Source organism: Falco biarmicus, chromosome 5 (genome assembly GCF_023638135.1).
Source record: "Falco biarmicus isolate bFalBia1 chromosome 5, bFalBia1.pri, whole genome shotgun sequence".
NCBI classification, from domain to species: Eukaryota; Metazoa; Chordata; class Aves; order Falconiformes; family Falconidae; genus Falco; species Falco biarmicus.
Genome location: NC_079292.1, coordinates 84,957,616 through 84,969,750, shown reverse-complemented (window position 1 = coordinate 84,969,750; position 12,135 = coordinate 84,957,616). Strand labels below are relative to the sequence as shown.

General features: G+C 41.1%; 1 protein-coding gene across 1 annotated transcript in view; it reads left to right on the top strand.

Moving 5' to 3' along the window:
• Positions 1-12,135, top strand: part of PRMT8 (protein arginine methyltransferase 8) — a 74,255-nt gene that overhangs the window by 26,459 nt on the left and 35,661 nt on the right. The window contains exon 2 of the mRNA XM_056341394.1: positions 11,630-11,815. Coding sequence (XP_056197369.1) covers positions 11,630-11,815 — 186 coding nt within the window. The remainder of the gene's footprint in view (positions 1-11,629; positions 11,816-12,135) is intronic.

Sequence of the window (12,135 nt, the reverse complement as noted above, 5' to 3'; positions counted from 1 at the left end):
ATCAACTGGAAGTTCTTCCCCTCCTCCATCTTAAAGCTCAGCAAAGCTTCCAGAATATAATGTCTTCCTAGAACTGTTGTGAAACACCTGAAGCTCAGTGAGAGGGGAAGAGAATGACTGGGGTACGAGATTCAAAGTGACTTTCAGGGATCAACGTGTTAGAAATTTGCTAAGCAGAGGAGGGCTTCCATTAAATTTTCTGCTAATTTAAGAAAATAATTTGTGCAGATAGAATACTCTGGTTATTTTTGTTAATAATTAGCCTCTAAATATAGCAGAGCTCTACTTTTTATGTGAATTTCAGTGTACTGCCTGATACTGAGAAAGGGCCTAAAAATAACTGGGTTTATAGTTGATTAGCACTTTCTGGTTCCTGTTCCCTGTCACTAGAGAGTCAGTCAAGATGATGATGGGGTGGGGAAGAGGCTGACCAGTGGTACAGCTACTTCCCCCACAAGAAACACATCATGAGCATTGATAATGGGGGCTGTAGCCTCCTCCCCCTGCTTTTCTCGATAGACTTTAATGCGCTTGTCAGGGTGATGTAAAACAGCTTTAAAGTAGCAAGCTATTTTTGTTTTCTTTCTATTTTATGTCCACATCGAGGAGTTTCTCATAAGGGGCTATATCACTTGTGCATTATTTGTACATCATTAGAACCCTGACTATTCACTAAGGCAGGCACTTATGCAGCAGCAATGATAAGAGCAACCAATAAGAAAACCACAATGGAAAGTTCACACTTCTCTAGCTTTGCAGCTTCATAACTCCTTAAGCAATGATCTGCAACACACTCTTCCTCTTCACTGCGTTCAACTTTGATATTTTCGGTACAGACTCCTATAACTTCTGTTGCTATTTCTACAACAAGCTGTGCCTTGTGATGTGAGGCGTTTTAAAGTAATTTGGCACATGAATATCTCTCTTCACTTGGAGATGAATAAAAGCAATCAGTCACGTTTACATTTCTGCTGGCTGCTTCCAGGTAACAGTAGCATGTCTTCCCTAGCTTGTAGTTGATCACAAAGTAAAAATAGCTAACAAAGCTAGGGTTTCATGCCTCAGAAAATGACCTTGACCTTAATTTTTTTCTTTCCCCCAAAGAAAGAGAAGAATTGCCTAGTCATCCTTAAAACACAACTAAATATCATTTGTTAACAGGCACCTAATGCTCTAACTATAGATCCCTATGCACCATTCATGGCTTCATAGCCATGATGATAGTCTGTAATTTGAATTTATGTGGAGTTACATCAGCTTACCTGGGTGACCCACCACACATTTTGGAGACTTCTTTTATAGGGCCTTGCACACTGAATATTGGACTCTGCAGAGGAGGGGAAGGGCAGTCTTTATTCTCCAGTGCAGTCTGTCTACACTGTGAGCTATACCATAGAAAAGAAATGTTAAGGTGACACTGGTGAGTCCCCTTTGATGCACATAGGAGGGAAGGGGCCAGCAAGGACAGAACAGTGAGAAATCTAAATCCCCCTCCCAGCTAGTCCAACAAGTTTGCACAAAGGCAGTCCTAGAAAACTGCCTCGTTCTTTACTAAGGCCCACATTACAGGAGGAAAAGGAACTGAATTGTGACTTGCTAAATAACGATATAGGCTTTGAACTACTCCTAGGGAAATGTAGCACGGAACAATTTCATCATCCTATTTGATTGCAAAATGCCAAATCTACCCAAGCAGCAGAGAACATTACTCACCAGGAACCTTGAACTACCAGTGTTCATGTGCACACAGGAATAACCTTTACCCTTGTTCCAGCTATTGCCTCACAGTGCCCAGGTGCCCTAGAACTAGTGCTGGATGGACAGGATTTGAAGACTTTACTCAGACAGCCACACGTAAATCTGAGGGTTTCCATCCCATGGCTACTTGTACTGCAGAATACAAGGGGAAGGGGAAGAGGAAGACTAACAACTGCAGTTTAAGCCAGTGCTGTTCCAGCCATATGACACCTTCACAACCTTCTCACTCTGCTGTGCCAAACCTGAATGGGAGTTGAAAGTGGCAGTGTGAGTTTGGGGCCTGAACAGCACGTTGTATCTGAGTGTTACTTGTTGGTATAGAAGTGCCTCCCTGATCGGGCAAGATGGGACATTAAAAGATTAGTATCAGTGCAAGCAGTAAGTATTTAATGTTAACAACTGCCACTATCAAATATAGAGGTGACTCTGCAATGAGTACCCAGGAATGAAACTGGAACAATTTATTTTTAGATTCCTTGAGTTTTTGACCAATACTTTAAAATCAGCTGGAAGACCTGATGCATTTTATTAATGCAGAGATATTTCTTCCCCTTGTGCAGCTCCCTGAAAGGCAAATCAGAACTAAAATGACACTAAACTTGGAAAAGCTCTTTATTTCCCAGAGGCTATAGCCTAGTTCAAATGGAAAATTCCATCAGCTTTTCCTCTTTCAACTGTAGACAGGCAATAGACACACCTCATACCTTCTCTCTGAACCAGACAAAAGCTAAGCCTCTAATAGCCCTGTCATAACAAGGGGAAACAGCCTGTTGTTCTGTCTGTGCATCTTGATTGCTTTTGTTCTAGAGACTTTTGGATGTAGTGCTGCAAAGAGATCTGTCAAAACTTCTAAACCCCAGAAATCTCAGAAGGAAATGTCTGTTGCAGAAAAACACACAACATACTTTATACCTACTGTGGTGGGTTTTGTTTTGGTTTTTTTTCGCCTGGATAATTAAATGGAAGAGCAGGGAAAGCATTCCAAGGGGATCAGTTGATTTAAGCACTCCCTGACCTTTAACGGCTATTTTAGGGTTAGGTGCACTTCAAATGTTGATAGAAGTAACGCCAATTATGTAACAAATGGCTGGCAATAACGTTCTTAGCTCTCATAGTTGACCTCAGTTTTTAATTTTAAATTCCCATGATGATAACAGAATTCCACCCAGTCAACATTGATAGGTTGAGGACCACTTGCTAAGGCATCTTCCTGTTTTTCACTACTGCAGTGTCTCAGCTTCTACCAAACAAACGAAGAATGATGAAATTAAATGGAATTCTCACCTTCTTTAGTCAGAAAATGAGAAGCTTAAAAGAACAGAAAGGTAGGAAGGGGGTGTTTTTTCATCATTTGGTTTTATTTGCCTTACATGAATCCTTGAAAGGGATGGGATGTCCCAGTGGAAAGCAGGAACTTGCAGTGTTATCATGTCAGATGTAGCTGTAAATCTTCACGAGACCAGAAGCTGCAACCTGTGAGAGCTGCTGGCTGCACTGGTCTGCGATCTACACACCAGTCAACTTTTCAGACTGGATTCTGGAATGGGAGAAAGGCTGCTGTAACATACAGCAACCAAAAAGCCCATACTTTTTAGCAAGGAACCAAATTCAGAAGACCTCCATTAGAAAGCTGTTCCTAACTGTCCTGTTACATGGTACTGGGCCAGGAAAAGGCTGAGAAGACTGGAATGTCTCTCAGAAACAGTGTAGCCCTGATGTCTGGTCTAGCCTTTATTCCTCGGCCTGTCAGATTTCTTATATGTGTCAATCTTGCATGAAAATAACGTGTGCTTGAGTATATCCACCTCTTCCATTCCTGATTACACTGAAAAATGGAAAAAAAATCCTAGAACATCTAGCTGCAGAACATCACAGCTTGCCCCTTTCGTGAGTGCTATAATTCTCCTCTGTTTAATTCTCTACCTTTCAGATTCTTGACTCACGTGACAGAGACCATTGCAGTGTAACAAGTCTGTATGCTTATATTGGGAGGGAACAGCATGGTTATATGTGAAGATTAATTTCCATATTGACTGCAGTAACTTAGTCTCTACCACATGAAATGAAGAACTAACTTAGCCATCTGTACTTTGCTTTTAATATTATCCACCAGAGGACAATGGTTCTAAAATGTTCTTTGACTATAATCTGTTAGGGATGGATGGGGTCCACCAGTCTAAAAGATACGAGTGAAGCTTCAGCAGCAGGCTGGTCAGCTTGGTAAGGCACTCCTTAAGCCGAAGGACTCAAGGGCTGTGGTCCAAAGTGGCAATACTCACACCATCACATCCAACTGGGGAATAAGGCAGGCCAACCAGAGAAGAGATATCTATTCCTTAGCTGCCTCCCAAGAGGAGTACCAGAAGGCCAAACACCTCAAAGGTGTGCATGGCTGTGGTGGATCCTCTTGCACGCCTCCTGGGAAACCTGCACGTTTCATTGCCTCTCTGAAATGCCTGTACACCAACGCACACAGTGTGGGGAATAAACAGGAGAAATTAAAAGATCTGCGTGTGTTCACAGGGCCATGATGTCACTGCGATTACAGAAGCATGGTGGGATAGTTCGCATGACTGGAATGCTGTCAGGGATGGCTCTGTACTTCCTAGGAAAGACAAGCCAGCAAGACAGGGTGGTAGAGTTGCTGTTTATGTGAGAGGGCAAGTGGAATGTATCAAGATCTGCCTAGGGGTGGATGCAGAATGAGTCAAGAGCCTGTGGGTAAGGATTAAAGGGCAGGATAACGTGGGTGACACTGTTGTGGGTGTTAGCTACAGGCCATCGGCTCAGGAAGAGAAAGTCTATGAGCCCTTTTACAGACAACTGGATGTAGCCTCACGATACAGCCCTGGTTCTCACGGGGGACTTCAACCACCCTTGTATCTGCTCAAAAGATAATACAGCTATGCACAAGCAGTCCAGGAGGTTCCTGGAGAGCACCGATGATAACTTTGACACAGATGATGGAGGGCCTGAAGAGATGAGGTGCTGAACCTTGTACCAGCAAACAAAGAAGGACTGGATTGGGATGTGAAGGTTGGGGGCAACGTTGCTACAGTGACCATGAGACGGTGGAGTTCAGGATCCTGCATGGAGGAAGCAGGACTGTAGACCTGGAGAGCCAACTTTGGCTTCTTCAAGGACCTATGTGGAGGGACCCCATGGGTTAGGGCTCTAGAAGGTACAAGGGTCCAAGAGAGCTGGCTAATATTCAAGCATCACTTCCTCAAGCTCAAGGTAGGTGCATCCCTATGAGTAACAAATCAAGCAAAAGGGGCAGGAGACCTGCACGGGTGAGCAAGGAGCATCTGGCAAACCTCAAACAGAAGAAGGAAGTTCACAGGATGTGGAAAAAGGGACAGGCCACTTGGGGGGAATATAGCAACGTTGTCAGAACATGCAGGGATGCAACAAAGGCGGCTAAGGTCTGTTTGGAATTAAATCTGTTGAGGGTTGTCACGGGCAATGAGAAGAGCTGCTTCAAGTACATCAGTAGGAAGAGGGTGACTGGGGAAAATGTGGGCCCTCCGCCGAATGAGGTGGGTGCCCTGGTGATGAAGGATACAAAGGAGGCAGAGTTACTGAATGCCACCCTTGCTTCAGTCTTTAACTGCCAAGGCCAGCCCTCAGGAATACGTCAGGACCCCGAGGCTTCTTTACCTTGAGGGCGGCAGAGCACTGGAACAGGCAGCCAAGAGAGGTTGTGGGCTTTATCGAGGGGTTGGACTAAATGATCTCTGGAGGTTCCTTCCAACCCTGACCATTCTGTGATTCTGTAAAATGTGAGTCCCCACTGAGCTGAACCTTTGGAAGTCTCTGACTTCAATAGAATCATGTTTGAGAGTTTAACCAGCATTTGAGAAACTCCTAATTGTGCAGCTTTCACTCAGTCCACATGAGGCTTAAGGGGCTTCAAACAGATGGGGAACAGAGTCTAATGATAGACCATCTGTTCTAAACAACAGAGTAAATGTGAAAGCACCAGGCATTTCTCCAGCTGTTCCCTGTAACAGGGACCTTGTAAACCCAGGTGTTGCATTTAAATCTGTGACACTAGATGGACATTAGATCTACCATATGCCAAAGTTGATCAAAATGCAACTTTGTCCTAAGGAAACATACCTCTCGGCACTTTTCAAATAATGCTTTGCTGTCCTTTCATGAGGTACTTTGCAAAGAGTACATTTCAGTGAATAGTAATACATTCATCTCATATTTCCTTCTGTTCTATGCTGAACTAGGACTGTTCATGCCCTGCACTGGACTACTTCTACACACGTTGCAAAAATCTCCATCTTTATAAAAAAGAAACACAACTTCAATTAAACATCAATGTCCATAACTACAGTTTATCCCTTGTTTTGTTCTGTTGTACCCAAGGTGCACTGTAACGTGCAGGAAGTCGTCAAGAGGGCAGGTTGGATGAAGAACCTTTTTATTACCTGCACTGGCACACAGAATGGTCTAGAACTGCTCAGACTTTTATAAATGCTACAGATACTTAGCTCATGCCCATCCTTGCATTCTGTCAACTCATTTCTTATCATTTCAGTCCAATACAGCTACAGGTAGTTTCAACAGCTTTTCATTTCCGGATGTCATGTCCTTTATTCTTCTCATAGTGTGCAGTTTAACCCCATGAAAACAGGTTCTGTTCCTATTGTGTGTGCAAATCTATAAACCTGAATTTATAACCTACCTCATAATCCATACTAGGCTCAGGTTTACAAGTCTATTCTGATATTGCCACCTGTATCTCCTTCGCAGTACAAATATCTGTCCCATGTCTTACTATCATAGAATAATAAGGGTGGAAAGGACCTCTGGAGGTCACCTAGTCCAGCATCCTGCTCAAATAAAAGATAACTTTAAAGCTAGATCAGGCTGCTAAGGACCTTCTCCAGCTGAGTTTTGCAGTCTACAAGGTTGAAGACCCCACAAACCCTCTAAGCATTTGTTTCAGTGCTTAACCTCTATTAGGGGGAAGAATTGTACCCAACTGGAAATTTAATTGCTTAATTTGTGAATTGTCACTAAGAAGATTCTGGCTCTTCCCCAGTAGATAATCCCCATTAAGATTCTTGACAGTATATAGCACTCTGGGTCAGATCCACAAATGTATCACAGTTCCTATCTTGTACTTTAGATACCTAATTCCTTTCTAACTTTCAAACAAAAAGTAACAGATTTGCAAACCTTTGTGATCTCTGCATTCCTTCTTGCTACTCAGTGTTATTTTTTATGCAGCCTAATATGCCAACCGTGACTTTATCATACTGAAGACCTACTTGCATCTTTGACTTTTTGAGGATTTGGACACTCGGTGTATAATCAAGTTCCTTGTATAACAGTTCAGTCTCAGTTGTTCTGGACAGAGGCTTTATTCTAAAGCAAACAATAGAGTCTCAAAACATGCCTCAGTGTTTTCCAACATTTTTACTATCATCATCTCCTTAGGGATAGCACATAGCAACTGTAATGTACTCTAAGCTATACTGGTCTCTAAAGGACAATGGGTTTCCTGCTGTTAATAAACAGACAAGTTTGTCTATGACAGATTGGTCTGGCACTTCAGACACTCAATGCAGAAAGTTCCAAGCAGTGCTTAGTTTTGAAGTGTCTGAAAAAAAGAGTAGCTTCAGAGCAAGCAGTTTTTAGAACCATTTCTCTTTCCCAATTTTCTTACAGAGTATGTCTGGCTAGATTTGCAGTTTCAGAGTTTAGAAAGATTTGCAGTTGCATTGAACTCATAGTTATCTGTAATTTAAAATAAACTGAGCTTAATTTTTGTCAATTGGAAAGTGGATTTATAGCTCCTGAGGAACTGGCTATTTCATCCTGATTATGAGAAATATCACAACATAAACTCTCCACGAAGAAAAAACACATCCACAATGAAAGGCAAACATTCTTTACTGATCTTTGAAGGCCCTACTTCCTGAAAATATGTACCTTATCAAGAAATGAACATTGACATTCAAGTTTATTTTCACTCTACATACTTCTGCTTTTGTCACAAACCTCCTAAAAAATTAGTTGGGCATATTTCGCCATCCTGCCTCTCTCTAGGCAGATGGATATATCTCAAAGGCTCAAATTTTCAAAATAGCCTATGATTTTTGAAGACCTAGTTCTCTTTTGTATTATGGAAATTGTACACCCAAATAGCCTTATAAGTCCATTGACTTATGTTTTCAAGAAAGAAGAATTTCAACAGTTTCTATTGATGCACATGGGCAACTCCACATATCTGAAAGTCACATCTGTTAATGAAGTGCCTATTGGTGTGTTCAGATGTGAGATTTTGAGAAATGAACGAGGGTTATGAACCTTGCCTTTTGTAAGAGTTCAAAGCTTTTAAAAAAGCAGTCCTTCGTGCTAATACCTTTGATGCATCTGTAATCTACCAACCTTGTCCACAAAGATGGAGGAAAGAAAATTTGTTTGATTTTTAAAAATAGGAAAATATTTCCCTAATTTCCTTTGACTTAAGTGTTGAAATGGCACAGAGCAGCAGGACCTAAGTCCCATAAAAATGGTAGAAAAAGATTGTTTCTCAGATTCTCGAGACCCTCCAACTCGATCTTCAGGAGCAAATGGGAGATGAAAAGATAGAGGGCTGCAGGTTTAACACAGTGATTAATAGACTCTGAGGCAGCTGCTTGCATTCCTGCAAACTTCGTCTGCATTAACAGCCGCCAGTGTTCTGGAACTGTGTGCAGCTGGCTGGAATCTGTTTTTGTAATGAATATGGTTTATTCAGACAGAATTTGTTAGATTTTTTTTTCATTGATGTAAGGTTTACCCCCAGCCCAGATGCTTTCCCTTTTCAGGAGTCATTAAAAAGATGAGTTGTATCTGACAGATAGGGTATATGTGTGCTAAGCTTGTAAATCATCTTAAGGATTCTTTTCGTTCTGGAAAGTATACAGGAAGCTGTCTTTCCTTGATAGCTTTTCTCTTGAAGGCATGTTTTCTTCTGAAGCAGTTATACCATATCACTAAAAGCTTAGCTGTTTCTAGTTTAGCAAGCACAGAGCTGTACACCTGAAGACTTAATTGTTTCCGATACAAATAATAGCTTTCATTACATTTCTTTATTTTTATTATTAATTTTCCACTGTATTTCTATGTTTTCCCTAGTTTGTTCTTTTTTTTCCATAGGACATCAGTTATTCTTGACTGAAATTGTTCACAGTGTCTATAGCAAATCGATGACAGAGGGATTTCCTGAGCCCCAGTGTCAAAATCACTCTTGTAATTGTGACCTTGCCTTGGCGTTTCAGAATTACAGTGCTACACACAGAAATTATAGCAGTGGGTATTACAGATGTTGCAAAAATTAACATTTTTTAATTTGAAAGGTCTGTGTTGTGTTAATATGCCTAAAAAAGAAAGGAAGCAGCTGGCTTAGGGTCCCTGTGACAGAGTGCTGCTGGCTGAGAAGATCACCACCTCTGTATGGTTTTCTGTTACCCCTTCTGCATGAGGCTGGGATACCTATAGCACAGGATGAACAGGGCATGACCTGATGGTGTTAGCAGCCTAACATTGTCTCACAACCACCATCAACACATTTCACCACGGGCTGCTTGGCTAAAAACCAAGACAGCTGAGGAGCAGACCTAACAGGTTTCTATTTCTTCTGCTACATGGGCCATGTACTCTTTGGCAGAGGTGTAGATGGACAGTTGAGAGCAGTAAGTCTTCAGGTACTTTAGATAAACCTGAAAAGTACTGTGAGTCTAATGCTGGCTCAGTAGCTTAATAGACATTACCCTGCCACTCCTGGGCTGCAGCAGAATTCAGCTGTCTTGCAGACTGTGACATAACAATGTTAATTCCTTTACAGCAAACAACACAATTCAGACAACTTTCCTAGCCTGAGCTGCTGAATTTAGGTTCATTCTGTATCTTTAGACAGCAATAGAAATGCTAATACTTCTTTGGTTTCATTTACAAAAACTGACAGATCTTCTCTGCAGTAGGTAGCGACTGCCTGTGATGTACTGTCTTGTTTCTGGAGACATTCTTACCTAAGACAGGAACAGAATGAAGAGTTCAGTGACTGTTATATTTACGTATTTTGCTTGTAAAATGAAGTGGAGGACAAGATTCAGGAGAAAAGTGTAAGACCTTACAGAGTTCGTATTAAATTAAAACAAAATTCCTAACATCTACAGTTCAAGTCTGTAGACAGCAGACAAATACAGAAAGGACTGCAGGGCAGGGTAACTGCAGAAATGTATAGTACACCTACACGTGTACACCAACAGAGAAAGACGTTAGGATATAACCCCAAGTATGTAATTAAAAGTACCAGGGTTAGATTTGGCAGGTTTGAATATTACAAGCAACAGTTTGACAGAATGAGCTATCAAGGTGTTGCTTGCAACAAACAGGCAATGAAACAGTTTCTGAAGGGAAATGACTGCTGGTGGACATTTTGAAACAAGACAGGACAGAAATACAAATACCAATTGGAAACAATTGTATTCTGCATGGGAGGTGGACTGGGTGAGGTGATCAAGTCAAAAACATCAGAAATGGAAAAGATGTATAAATAAAGCACTTCTGGATCTTTGGGGATGAAAGGTGTTACAGGGACGTCAACTACTAGTATTCACTTTTCACAGATGGACCAAAGAAAACATGAAAAGGTGACATGTTTAAATCTTCAAATGAACAAGGGAAAAATGTGTGGGGTTTTTTTATATATTGAAGTAAACTAAACTAGGCTAATTGATGCTATTCAGAGAGAGTACAAGGAATTGATGTCTTGCAGTATCAAGCTATAGAACACAAAGTGAACTTTATGAAAGTATTTAGGAGAAGCTCGGGCAAATCTGGTCCCCACTGGGAAACTACTAAATCTTAAAATAATTTATATTAAAAAAAAAAGTATAAAAGGAGGTGACATATTTTAAGCAGGACTGACCTTCTCAATATGTGAATTTGTTGACCCATAATTTGCAGGTGACTTAGTGCACATGTTTAAGCTGTAGCATCTTGCTCAATCTTTCTCAGTTTTTAGCATTTTGCTCACATTAAGCATGTAGATGTGCTCATGGGCCAGACCATAACTGAAGCATTCGACCTTCTGTCTCGGGTGCTACAAGTGTCAAATCTGGGTGCAAGAGGTGTAAGCATTCTGGGTCTGTTGAAATATTGGCGATGGAGATGCAATATGCAAGGAAAAATGCAGTAAGCCAGGTCTTGGTAATAAATAACTCCTGCATCTCCCAGCAACAGGAAACTAAATTAGGGATCACATATCCCACACAGCTCCCTATGATGCTCTCTGGACATGCTGAGAGACTTTCAGATAGTGTCAGGGACTTTCAGATGCTGTGAGCATTCTCAGATCTACCACATCAATACAGCCAGATACATTACCCGACAATTATGAATCAGTTGTGAATCCTGTCCTTTTTGTTGGCAACACTCTGTTCAAAATGCTTTGATTATGAGCTCTTCTTTGCAGGGGAACTATTTGTTTATCACAAGTTATCTCTCACAAAGCTGTGGTAGTTTGACAGAAAAAAGACACTTAAAGGAGAAAACCTAACTCTTAACTGCCTTGTGTCAATATTTGAAGTCACCCACTTCAGCCAACACCAATAATGTGCCACTACTCTGCCCTGGTGTAGGTATCTGGAACATCAAGGAAAAAGACATTAAGGAAATTTTCCAAGATGGAAAAGATAATTTATACAGCCAGGAACGGAAGGCAGCCTAAATTTCACTTATGATACCCCAAATGTCTTTGGTCTTACTATCTCCTAGCTCGTTACAACAATATCACTATGCTATGTAGAGAGAAACATTTTCTTTTAATTATGTCTTTTAACAATATTCCATCTTTTCCTAGGTTTGCCCCATCCCATCCCAGCCTCCTCAGCCTACCGTCGTTCCAAAGCCAGTTCAATCTGTCATACATGTTCCATTGCAACCAAGCTGCCCTGGCCGAGGCAAGATGGCAAAGCTTATCAATCCAGAAGAGATGACATCCAGGGATTATTACTTTGATTCCTATGCTCACTTTGGAATTCATGAGGTAATATTTATTTTTGTTTCAGCAATTATTACATAATAATAACAATTAAAATGTTTTCTTTGATTTATTAGCTATTTATCCCTCATGTATGATCCACCGAGCTTATATTAGCTATCTGTACAGTGGTGATCTTCATGAGTGCATCGATTTAATGCATTTATGAAGGTCACAAACTATCCTAACCGCACATGGAAACTACCTTACTGTTGTTAGGTCTTTAGTTCGCTTGCATGTTTGAGTACCGATGCCAGCAGAACAGCTACTCAACTGACATGAGAAGCCAAGTAATTTCTTGACTCCTGGCATGTGTTTGAATGCAC